Source organism: Suncus etruscus, chromosome 17, assembly GCF_024139225.1.
Source record: "Suncus etruscus isolate mSunEtr1 chromosome 17, mSunEtr1.pri.cur, whole genome shotgun sequence".
In the NCBI taxonomy this organism is placed as follows: domain Eukaryota; kingdom Metazoa; phylum Chordata; class Mammalia; order Eulipotyphla; family Soricidae; genus Suncus; species Suncus etruscus.
In genome coordinates, this window is record NC_064864.1 from 46,332,236 (window position 1) to 46,344,605 (window position 12,370).

Consider the following 12,370-nt stretch of genomic DNA (forward strand, 5'->3'; position numbering starts at 1 on the left):
ATTTATCATGCAAATTTTTTGGTAAATTATATTTACATTAGTAATAATGTCTAATCAAATACACCCCAATAAAGGAAAACTTAAAACACATACATCACATACATAGGAGGAAGAACATGGGAATTATGAAAAGTAAAGTCCATAATATTTGCTTTTTGAAAAAGACTCTTTTTTTCTGGCTTTTGTATATTTCCTTCTTCTTTTTATTTATTTTTTTTGGTTTTTGGGTTACACCCGGCAACGCTCAGGGGCTACTCCTGGCTCTACGCTCAGAAATCGCTCCTGGCAGGCTCGGGGGACCATATGGGATGCCGGGATTCGAACCACCGACCTTCTGCATGGAAGGCAAATGACCTACCTCCATGCTATCTCTCCGGCCCCAGCTTTTGTTTTTTGTTTTTGTTTTTGGGCCACACCCGGCGGTGCTCAGGGGTTACTCCTGGCTATCTGCTCGGAAATAGCTCCTGGCAGGCACGGGGGACCATATGGGACACCGGGATTCGAACCAACCACCTTTGATCCTGGATCAGCTGCTTGCAAGGCAAACACCGCTGTGGTATCTCTCCGGGCCTGTATATTTTCTTAAATGCTTGTACACCTTTGAATGAGTTAACAATAACATTGGTCCAAAAACTGCCATTTGGAATTACTACTAGATTATCTTTTGGTCATTAAAACATTGCGTAAGGGCCCGGAGAGATAGCACAGCGGCGTTTGCCTTGCAAACAGCCGATCCAGAACCTAAGGTGGTTGGTTCGAATCCCGGTGTCCATATGGTCCCCCGTGCCTGTCAGGAGCTATTTCTGAGCAGACAGTCAGGAGTAACCCCTGAGCACCACCGGGTGTGACCCAAAAACAAAAACACAAACAAACAAACAAAAAAAAACATTGCGTAAGAGGTTCAGGAGCAGTTCAGGCATCGTTTTAATTTTGAATTTTTTGGCTTTTGGGGCCATACCTTGCAGCACTTAGGGGTTACTCCTGGCTCTGCATTCAGAAATAAGTCCTGACAGGCTCCGGGACTATATTGGATGCCAAGGATCGAACTCAGATGGGCCATGTGCAAGGCAAAAGCCCTACCTCGCTCGGGCTCCTCAGCATCGCTTTAATTTTCAAGGGACATAGAATATCATTGGTGGGTGAGAAAATAGAGATGATGAAAGGTTATGTACTTCTGCTTTTAAATAAACCCAGTGCATGAGATGATGAAAGGTTATGTACTTCTGCTTTTAAATAAACCCAGTGCATTTTTCTTTAGATTTAATTTTGTCCCTTCTTAGCCCTCTTCAATTTGCAGAGATCCTTTATCACTGGTAGTCAGAACTCCTGTCTGTACTTTCATTAAGAATTTCTTCAAGATGAATGGAAGGGGCCAGAAATGGTACCAGGGTTACGGGGGCTTACCTTGCATATGGCCTATCGTCTCGGTTTCGAACCGCCTACGGTTCTAGTTCCCTCCGGCAAGCCAGCACCGCTAGGGCCATTCCCTGAGCCCTGCAGTCTGACTCCAAAGCCATCCTCTTCTCCCAAAGATATTTGAAAGGCTATTGTTAACAGAAAAGTAATTTTCGATTGATACCTTAGAAATTTAAATTTCTGGGGCCGGGAGAGATAGCACAGCAGTGTTTGCCTTGCAAGCAGCCGATCCAGGACCAAAGGTGGTTGGTTCAAATCCCGGTGTCCCATATGGTCCCCTGTACCTGCCAGGAGCTATTTCTGAGCAGACAGCCAGGAGTAACCCCTGAGCAACGCCGGGTGTGGCCCAAAAGCCAAAAAAAAAAAAAAAAAAAAAAGAAATTTAAATTTCTCTCAGTGAGGGATATGGGTCAAAACGCGGTGATTGGGCATTAAGTACGGGGAGCACCAATGGTTAGACCAAGAGCTGAGAGGAGCCACCGAGTGTTGCAGGGTGTGACTCCCAAACCAAAAATAAAGTTTTCTAGTTACAGAGTCAAGCAACGATGGGAAAGGTAGACCCATAGAACATACTGGATATTCGTGCCCTTCGAGGCAATCTGTGTATAGAACAAAGGGTAGGGCGTTGGCTTTGCACGCGACCAACTTGGGTTCAATCCCCACCATCCGATACGGTCCCCCGAGCCTGCCAGGAACGATTTCTGAGCGCAAAGCTAGGAGTAACCCTTTAACACGTCCAATGTGGCCCCAAAACAAAAACAAAACCAAAAAGGAAAGTATTAAGTAAATAATTGCCAAATCTTTAAAATTCATCCTAGTTTATCTGACTCTTGCACCAATTGGGAAGGGGGGTTGGTCCATGCGGCGATGCTCAGGAGCTCAGGGAGGTCACTTTACTCCTCTTGGCTCCTCCTGACTGCGCTCAGAAATGCCTCCTGGCAGGCTCAGAGGACCATATGGGATGCTGAAGATCAAACCCGGATTGGTCCGGGCCGGCCGCGTGCAAGACAAACCCCCTAACCCCGCAGTGCTATAAATACTCCAGCCCCCTGAATCTTGCATCTTTCTGACAAAACTCCAAAATAAATATAGATAGGACCCCCTGAATTGGATGTCATCTGTGGCAATGGGCCAATGCACATTCATTCACAGAAAGCAAATAGGAAATATTAATATTTCCAATCGATTAAAATGAGTATCTCAAGAACAAAAAGAAATCAGTCCGTTGTCAGATGTTAACAGAATAGCTCTAAAACTCTTTTGTCAGCACCTCCAGTTGCTCGCCCGGCACCCCGGTAGCATCGCGGCGTGCATCGCTGTTTAAACCTGGGTTCCTCCTAACGCTAGGGGGAGGCCAAGAGCCTTGGGACAAACTCCTACAACCAGGGGAGGAGGCGGGACCCGCCGCTAAGCCACGCCTTCCAAGCTCTGATTGACATAAGCGCTAGCCAGTAGGCGCCGGGAAGGGGGAGCGAGCCGGAGCCACGCCCCCTCGAGCGCCCCGCGGTCCCCGAGGCACCCTCGGGGCCGTCTCAGCGGCGGCCGCGGCCTGGGCGGACTGTGCGTGGTGCGCAGGCGCGCGGCTCTGACCTCGCCGCAGCTCCCCGTCGCCTCCGGGAAGCGCTCGGAGCCGTCTCGCTGGCGCGTCGGGGCGCTTCTCCCCGGCCGGTCCTCCTGGCTTCCGTCCCCGCGCGCCCGACGCGCCCCAATGGCGGAGCTGCGGCCTAGCCTGCCCCCCGGCCCCGCCGCGCCCCCGGCCCCCGGCCCTGCGCCCGCCCCGCCGCCCCTCGCCGCGCTCTTCCCCCCGGGGCTGCACGCCATCTACGGCGAGTGCCGCCGCCTCTACCCCGACCAGCCCAACCCGCTCCAGGTGACCGCGATCGTCAAGTACTGGTACGTCCCGGGCCAGGCTGGGGGGGGGGGGAGAGGGAGGGAGGGAGGGAGAGGGAGAGAAAGAAGGAGGAGGAGGAGAAGTAGAAGAAGGAGGAGGAGAGAGAAAAGAGGAGAGGAAGAAGAGAGGAGAAGAGAGAGGAAGAAGAGAAAGAGGAGAGAAGAGAGGAGAGGAGAGAGAGGAAGAAGAGAAAGAGGAGGAGGAGGAGAAGTAGAAGGAGGAGGAGAGAGAAAAGAAGAGGAGAGGAAGAAGAGAGGAGGAGAGAAGAGAGAGACAGAGGAAGAGAGGAAGAAGAGAGAGGAGAGAAAAGAAGAGAGGAGAGGAGAGAGGAAGAAGAGAAAGAGGAGGAGGAGAGAAGAAACAGGACAGAGAGAGGAAGAAGAAAAAAGAAAAGAGAGAAGAGAGACAGACAGAGGAAGAAGATGAAAAAGAAAAAAGAGGGAGGAGAAGAAGAGAAGAGAGACAGAGGAAGAATAGAAAGAGGAGAGAAGAGGAGACAGAAAGGAAGAAAAGAGAAGAGAGGAGAGGAGAGAGGAAGAAGAGAAAGGAGGAGGAAAGAGAAGAGAAAGGAGAAAGAAGAGAGGAGAGAAGAGACTGGAAGAAGAAAAGGGGAGGAAGAAGAGAAAGAAGAAAAGAGAGAAAGAAGAGAAAGAATAAGGAGAGGAGAGGAGAGAGAGAGAGAGACAGAGACAGACCCGGGCGGGCTGGGGGCGGAGGGGAGAAGAAAAGGTTGAATCAGGACCTGGCTGGGGGGCTTCCCGCTGCGAGGGAAGGCGAGTTTGGGCTCTCGTTGGCAGTGGGGACAAAGGGGTTAACGGAACCTGTGGGTCGTGAAGAGTTAACGAGGGAGGGAAGGAGGATGAAGGGTTAGCTGGGATCCGGAGAAAAGAGTCCTTGGGGGGGGGGGGTCCGAACCGTGGGGGGGACGCGGGGGAGAGAACTGTAAACGTGAAAGGAGAGGGCGCCTGGAGGGGGTCATTAGTGGGCCAGGGGAGCCCTGGAGGGGGCGGCGAGGCGGGACCTGGGGAAGAGGAGGGGGACTTGGAACTTGGAGCCTCTGGGGGTGTAGAGTGCGGGGCCTTCGGGAGTAGGGGCGGCTTGGAGGAGCTGCGGGATGGAGGGCTCCTTCCATCATCCCCTTCTTCGGGGAGCCCAGACATCCTTCTCTGGGCTCTGCTTCTTCGTGTCTGAAGTTTGATGAAACTTTGATTACTTTCCCGCACCCTTCTCTTTCTCTCTACAGAAACTTCCTTTGGCTTCTGCCACTGCTTTGCTTTAGAACTTTGGGTAGAACAGGGAGACAACCCGCGCCTTGGGTTTGGAATTAGGGGACCGCCACGGAATGCTGACCACTTGGGGGCATGGGCCCAGGAAAGAAAGTCTCTGGGATGTTACTCGGAGCTTCCTGGCCACCAGCTTTAGGATTTCTGCCGCAGTTTCTGGGTGGGGAGTGGAGAGGAACCCTCATGAGTTGTGCTTGAGTTTGTGTTTGTAGTTTTCCACTCCTTGTAACCCTGCAGGTTCAGGATAGAACAGGTATAAAAGACCTGGTTTTGGAGGTCTTCATAAGAACTGGCAGTTGGTTCATTCTGTCCAGAGTCACATTCATGTAGGCACTGGATTAGATGAGTCCTGAAAGAAGCTTGGAGCAGGGGCCGGGCGGTGGCGCTGGAGGTAAGGTGCCTGCCTTGCCTGCGCTAGCCTAGGACGGACCGCGGTTCGATCCCCCGGCGTCCCATATGGTCCCCCAAGAAGCCAGGAGCAACTTCTGAGCGTATAGCCAGGAGTAACCCCTGAGCGTCACAGGGTGTGGCCCAAAAACCAAAAAAAAAAAAAAGAAGCTTGGAGCAGCCTCCCCCTTGATGTGACACCTCTCAGAGAATTGGCCAGAAGAGCAATGGCAGGCTGGAGTCTCTCTGTCTTGGGGACTGAATTTTGTCCTCGGGAGGTGGCAAGTCCAGGGTAAGGCCAGCTCCATGTGTCAATGGAGGGAGGGTGGGAAGAGGCTGACCCTGGGGACCTGACGTTGTTGGGGCAGAAGGAGGTGTGTGTGGCAATTTTCTCTGGCAGGCAAACTATTCTTTGGTGGTCAGGACTTTAAAAAAAAAATGATGAGGGTGCACTTTGGACCTGTGTTCAGGAGACTCTTGGGGGGACAGTGTGATGTTCAACCCTGGGTCTGTTGGTGCTTACATGCAGCTGACCTAGATTCCACCCTCAGCATCCCATATGGTCCTCTGTGCACTGCCAGGAGTAAATCCTTAGTGCAGAGCTAAGAGTAACTAACCCCTTAACACTCCCAAATGTGGCCCCAAAACAAACAAACAAAAAGAAACCAAAAACCTGGGCCTGCCACATGCAAGGCAATTGCCTAACCCCTGTGCAAATTCTCCAGCTTGTGTCAAGCACAATATGGATTTTCGAGGGGGCTGGAGTCATAGTACAGTAGTACCTTGCATGTGACCAACTCGCTTCGGGTTTGATTCCTGGTATCCCCATATGGTCCCCTGAACACTGCAGGAGTAATTCCTGAGTGCATACCACAAGTAACTCCTGAGTACCTCCAGGTGTGGCTACAAAACAACAAACAAAAACACCCCCACAATATGGGTTTTCAGTTTTGGAGAGAGCTACTGAGTAAAAAGCAGCTCTTTGACAGTTTACTTGCCCATTCAAATTGCACCTCAGTGTTTTTTTTTTTTTTTTTCTTTTTTCAGCACCTCAGTGTTTTAAGTCGTCTAGATCACATTGTGTGTTAGACCTGTGCTAGAGGATTGGGCAGTAAGAAAAAAAGGCTAGCCCAGTGGTGCTGTGTGCTCAGAGAAGCCCCACTGCAGACAGAGCAGCTGGTTTTCTTTCTGCCACTCAGGTGGATATATGGTGGAGGGTTTTAATGTAGAAACTGGGAGATAGGAGTGTTTGTGCTCTGTATGCATGGAACTCCAGTTTTGATCTCTTGACACTGCATGACCTTCCTGAGGCCGCTGGGATGGCTCTGGTGCTCCCCAGTACTACAAGACCTTATTAGGTCCTTATCTTTGGGCCCTAACAATGAATGGCTACTCTGGTTGGTTAAATATCACTGGTAGTGACTCTTGTGTCCTGTGAACACTGCTGAGGAAAATTCTCCCTTTTCTTTTTTTTTGTTTTTGTTTTTGTTTTTTGGGCCACACCTGGAGGTGCTACTCCTGGTTATCTGCTCAGAAATAGCTCCTGGCAGGCACGGGGGACCATATGGGACTCTGGTAGGTATTCGAACCAACCACCCCACCTTAGGTCCTGGATAGGCTGCTTGCAAGGCAAACACCGCTGTGCTATCTCTCCAGCTCCGAAAATTCTCCCTTTTAATTACACACCCAGCCCCCAAAATAAAGGTACTGTAGCACATGCAAAGAATTCAGAGTGAGATGGAGGATTGGATAACTCTTTCTTCCTGCTACAAGCTTCCTAGCCAGGTAGGACTTGTTATCAGGGATGGGCCAACACACACACACAAACCCACACACAGACCCACACACACGCAGGCACGCATGCATACACACAACAAGTGCGTGCGAAAGTTAAGTTCAGCACCTTGTGTTTTTTTTTTTTTTTGGGGGGGGGGGGTTTGGGTCACACCCGGCAGTGCTCAGGGGTTACTCCTGGCTCTACGCTCAAAAATCGCTCCTGGAAGGCTCAGGGGACCATATGGGACGCTGGGATTCAAACCACTGACCTTCTGCATGAGAGGCAAACGTCTTAACTCCATGCTATCTCTCCGGTCCCAAGTTCAGCACCTTGTAAAATGAGAAATAGAGCCTAGGTACACGTACACACACACACACACACACACACACACACACACACACACACACGTTCACACTCAGCACCTTGTAAAATGAGAAATAGAGCCTAGATACACACACACACACACACACACACACACGCGCGTGAAAATTAAGTTCAGCACCTTGTAAAATGAGAAAAGAGCCTAGATACAGAAAGATGTGGTGAAATAGCTCAATTCTTTCTGATATTTGGAGAGATGTTTGCTTCATTACAATTCTTATTTTATTTTTTTTACAATTCTTTTTTTTTTTTTTTTTTTTTGGTTTTTGGGCCACACCCGGTAACGCTCAGGGGTTACTCCTGGCTATGTGCTCAGAAGTTGCTCCTGGCTTGGGGGACCATATGGGACACCGGGGGATCGAACCGAGGTCCGTCCAAGGCTAGCGCAGGCAAGGCAGGCACCTTACCTTTAGCGCCACCGCCCGGCCCCTTTTTTTACAATTCTAAAATTGATTGATTCATATCCTTTACTCACAGATACCTCTTTAGTTCTTTTTTTTGGGGAGGCAGGGAGAGGGCCGTAACTAATTATGCTCAAGGGATCATATACGTTGTACAGGGATTCAAATTGGGGCATGATGGGATGTGCCCTAACCCCTGTACTATCTCTTCAGCCCTCACTACTCATTCTTACAGCACGATGACTAGGAAGACTAGATGACTAATTAGCTGCCTGGGTCTGGCAGGGCCCTTGGCACCTTTGGATTGTTTTCTTGCCTGGAAGGTGAATCTTTGGCTAACATTCCCTGGCCAGCAGGGACATCTTGAGTGATTGCTGAGACTTTATGAACAGGGACAGAGCCTAGGCCAGGAACCACTCCAGTCTTGTTCCTATTTTATGAGAGGAAGTCAGGTATTCAAGGAATTAAGAGATGGGATTTATGAGAGGAAGTCAGGTATTCAAGGAATTAAGAGATGGGATTCTGGGTACTTGGATAGATAACATCTTTTTCTAAGTACAGTTATTTTCCACTTGCTCATCGACTTTCCACCAGGTTTTTGAGTAGTAGAACAAAATGCTTTGTGCTTGAAAAGGAAGGTTTTCTAGAATGGAATGGTTAGCTTTGTCCCGCTCTCTGCCCTTCCCTGTTGTGGGATATTTGGGTAAAGCTTCCAGGAGATTTGGCTAGATGGAGGGTGACTGTGGTATGGTAGATAAAGCCCTGGAGAGTGACTATAGTGTTGGTTTGTGACTGGGTGGGATGAGACAGAGGATAGGCTGGACTGAGAGCCTGCACCAGCCTGTCTTCACGTCCCTGTGCTCCACCTTCCTTCCGCTGCTGACTGAGGGTCTGTCTGGAGAACTGTCTTTAACTCCCTTTCTCCTCACAAACTCCTGAAATCTAACTGGCTATGGAATTAGTCACATGATCCTGTGAAGTCCGAGTTAATAAAACATGGATGGAGATTTCTCCCTTTTCCTAATCATTTGAGAGTCTAAGCTATTTGTGACAGCTTATTCTTAGAAATTCTATAAATAGGGCCAATGAGAGGCACCCTGGGTTGGAGCATGTGTCTTACATGCAGGAAGCCTGGGTTCCAGCCCCATCACCCCATGGTCATGGTGAGAAGATGGAAACTGCCAAGAGTGACTTTCATTGGTGCCAGAATGATAGTACAGCAGGTGGGGTGCTTGCCTTGCATGCAGCGTTCACTCCCTGGTGGTCCCCTAAGCCTTGCCAGGAGTGAGCCTTGAGCACCTCTGGGAATGGCCACAATACAAATACAAAAAAACAGAAAAAATGACTCTTAATTACTGAAGCACTCCTGAGCATTGCTGGTGGTATCCCCTAACCCAAATTAAGTTTTATAAGGAGCAGCATTTTCTAGCAGAGAATAAGTATTTCTACAAAGACGAGTAATTTTGTATAAAAAGGGGATGAAGGGGCTGGAGAGATAGCATGGAGGTAAGGCGTTTGCCTTTCATGCAGAAGGTTTTCGGTTCGAATCCCGGTGTCCCATATGGTCCCCTGTGCCTGCCAGGAGCAATTTTTGAGCCTGGAGCCAGGAGTAACTCCTGAGCACTGCCGGGTGTGACCCCCCCCCCCCCAAAAAAAAAAGGGGGGGGGATGAAACCAGACTTACTGGTTTTAATAGTGTTCAGATTGCATGGCACTGGTATGCTGGCTGGATCGCATGTACCATGTGTTTTTATTGGTTTTTAGCTTTCTGTCAGTACACACTGTTTGATGCAGAGTGCCCCTGAGGATGGGTGGGGTCGGTGCAGTCTGCAAAGTAGTCAGCTGTGCAAGGCAGCTTTGGAGCAGTGTCTGTGGGTGAAATGGGAACTTTCTTCCATGATGGTTTCCACTGAGTCTCTCTTTACTCTTCTGAGTTCCTTGTCCATCCTGAAGAAAAAGAAAAAAACAGGCTTTAAAAAACGGGCTGGCGAGGTGGCACTAGAGGTAAGGTGTCTGCCATGCAAGCGCTAGCCAAGGAAGGACCGCGGTTTGATCCCTTGGCGTCCCATATGGGACCCCTAAGCCAGGGGCAATTTCTGAGCGCTTAGCCAGGAGTAACCCCTGAGCATCAAACGGGTGTGGCCCGAAAAAACAAAACAAAACAAAAAACCAAAAAAAAAACAAAAAAGGCACTAAGTAGGGGCTGGAGCTATAGTACAGCAGTAGGGTGTTTGCCTTGCATGTGGCCAACCAACCCTGGTGCACCTCGGTTCCATTCCCGTCAACCCATATGGTCCCCTGGGCCTCCCAGGGGTGATTTCTGAGTGCCAGTTGTGACCCCCCCAAAATAAATAAATAAATAAATAAATAGCACTAAATACTTGTTAAAGAGAACTCTGAATGAATTAAATCGTCAGGATGACTTGATGATTGATCTCTTTCTCAGCTGCTTGGAATTAAGGGAGAAGTTTACTGTGGTCTTCAGCGGTCCCAAATTATTTCATGTTTCATAGCTCCAGACTTGTTGAGGTCTTCTCACATTGACCCTCACAGGGCTCCACCAGGCTCTGCTGGCTTCTTTGTGTCACTGAGCCAAGTTGGTCCAAAATTTGGCCTTTGTCACTTGCATGATAAAAGACCAACTTTGGTCCATGGTGTGTGCCAGCTGGCATCTGGAGGCCTTGGATTTATTTAGGACAAACTAACAGAGGGCACAATATAGTTTCTCAGGAGCGGGCTGAGCCTCTGTTTCTAGGAAGAATCTAGGGACAGTGCTCATGGGGTGTTCTCTGGAAGGTCTCTGTTGAAAGTTTGCTGTGTTTATGGGATGCCCTGGAGGAGTGGGGAAGAGTAATGATCCCTGTCAATTCTGTTTGAGGTTGGTAATTCGAAACTGGAGGAAGCCAAATGGGCAACCACCCATTCCTCAGAATAACAAAGCCAGTTCTCTGGGAAATAACCAGGCAGGCACCTCTTCTTTTCTCTTAATGTCAATCTCACTTCCTCCTCAGGGTCCTCCAGGTAGAGGCTTCTTCGTTTTGAAGGTGAGCCCCTGGCTGGTCGTGTGTGCCTTCAGGCTCCCACTGACTCCTGTGTTTTGTCTTTCTCAGGTTGGGTGGCCCAGACCCCTTGGACTATGTTAGCATGTACAGGAACATGGGGAGTCCATCTGCCAACATCCCTGAGCACTGGCACTACATCAGCTTCGGCCTGAGCGACCTCTATGGTGACAGCAGAGTCCACGAGTGAGTGTCTGTCTGCCTCTTTGTCTCTTGTCCCTGCCCACTGGGTCCTAGGGCCTTCTCTCAGAGGTTATCCTGAGCATCGGTGCTAATGCCCTGGTCTTGTGAGGCCACGAGCCAATTTTTCTACCCTCCCTGTCTGTATCCACTGGTGTGGAGATCGTCCAGGTTCTCATGTAAGCATTGCTCATCCGGTGCAGGGAACTGTCAGATGGTGGACAAGAATCCCAGACCATTCCGTGTTTCCAGCTGGTGCTGATGTTCGGATTCAGAGAACAGACAGTATAGCTGAGACCCACATTTGGGTGGATGCCTTTAAACCTGCTTTTTAATTTTTTTTCGTTAGTTTATTATGAAAAAAACCAAACCAAACATAAAGTTGAGCTAAAAACATTGCCTCTACTGTCTTTAACCTTTTACTCTTCTTGCTACTTACGAGCTATATCTATCTCTTTATCCTCTTGTTTATAATATTTTTTGGCCTTTTTGTTTGAGACATCTGGGGGTGATCGGGGGACCATATGTTGAACTGCAAATTCAAACTGGTAGTGTTGGTCTTATGCAAAGCAAATGCTTTACCTTCTGTACGGTCTCTGGCCTGAGGAACACTGTTTTAACCTGGAGTTGATTATCCAGAGTGTACTTTTCTTTTTTTTTTTTTTTTTTTTGGTTTTTGGGTCACACCCGGCAGTGCTCAGGGGTTACTCCTGGCTGTCTGCTCAGAAACAGCTCCTGGCAGGCACGGGGGACCATATGGGACACCGGGATTCGAACCAACCACCTTTGGTCCTGGATCGGCTGCTTGCAAGGCAAACACCGCTGTGCTATCTCTCCGGGCCCCCAGAGTGTACTTTTCATATTGTTTTCTGTTTGCCACCTTGTGTACTTCTAAATTCTATTGGTCTTCCCTACTTCCCTACAGTAACTGACTTTAGGGACCAGCGAGATAGTACAATGGGCAGGGCACTTGCTGTGCTTACATGTTGCCAACCTGGATTTGATTCCCAACATCCCATCTGGTCCCCTGAGCCTTACCAGGAATGCTCAGTATTCTGAGCAATATTAGATGTGCCCCCTCAAAAGATAAAATATAGTAATTAACTTGACCCAATTTATTTTGGGCCAGTGAGATAGTACAGGGTGTAAGCACTTACCCTGCATGTGGCCGACCAGAATTCAGTCCCTGGCAACACATATATGATCCCTGAACACAAAGTCAGGAATAAGCCTCGAACATTACTAGTTGTAACCCCAAACCCAAAATGAATAAGTAGACATGAGCACATCTTTTTTATTTATTAATTGTTTTGGTTTTTGGGTCACCTGGTGATGCTCAGGGATTACTCCTGGCTATGCGCTCAGAAATCGCTCCTGGCTTGGGAGACCATATGGAATGCTGGGGGATTGAACCACAGTCCATCCTAGGTCAGCCGTGTGCAAGACAAATGCCCTACTACTGCGCCACTGCTCTGGCCACTTTTTTATTTATTTTATTTATTTTTATTTAATTTTTGGCCTCCCCATTGGTGCCTGGGGCCCACTCCCAGTGATACTTGGCTTCGTAGTGCAAGGCCAAATATGGTGCTGCTTGG

At 49.0% G+C, this 12,370-nt stretch overlaps 1 protein-coding gene across 1 annotated transcript in view; it reads left to right on the forward strand.

Moving 5' to 3' along the window:
* The first annotated feature begins 3,124 nt into the window (after nt 1–3,124).
* The window catches only part of SUFU (SUFU negative regulator of hedgehog signaling), a 122,875-nt gene continuing 113,629 nt past the window's right edge, over nt 3,125–12,370 (forward strand). The window contains exons 1-2 of the mRNA XM_049790882.1: nt 3,125–3,309; nt 10,647–10,781. Of these exons, the coding sequence (XP_049646839.1) occupies nt 3,125–3,309; nt 10,647–10,781 (320 nt within the window). The remainder of the gene's footprint in view (nt 3,310–10,646; nt 10,782–12,370) is intronic.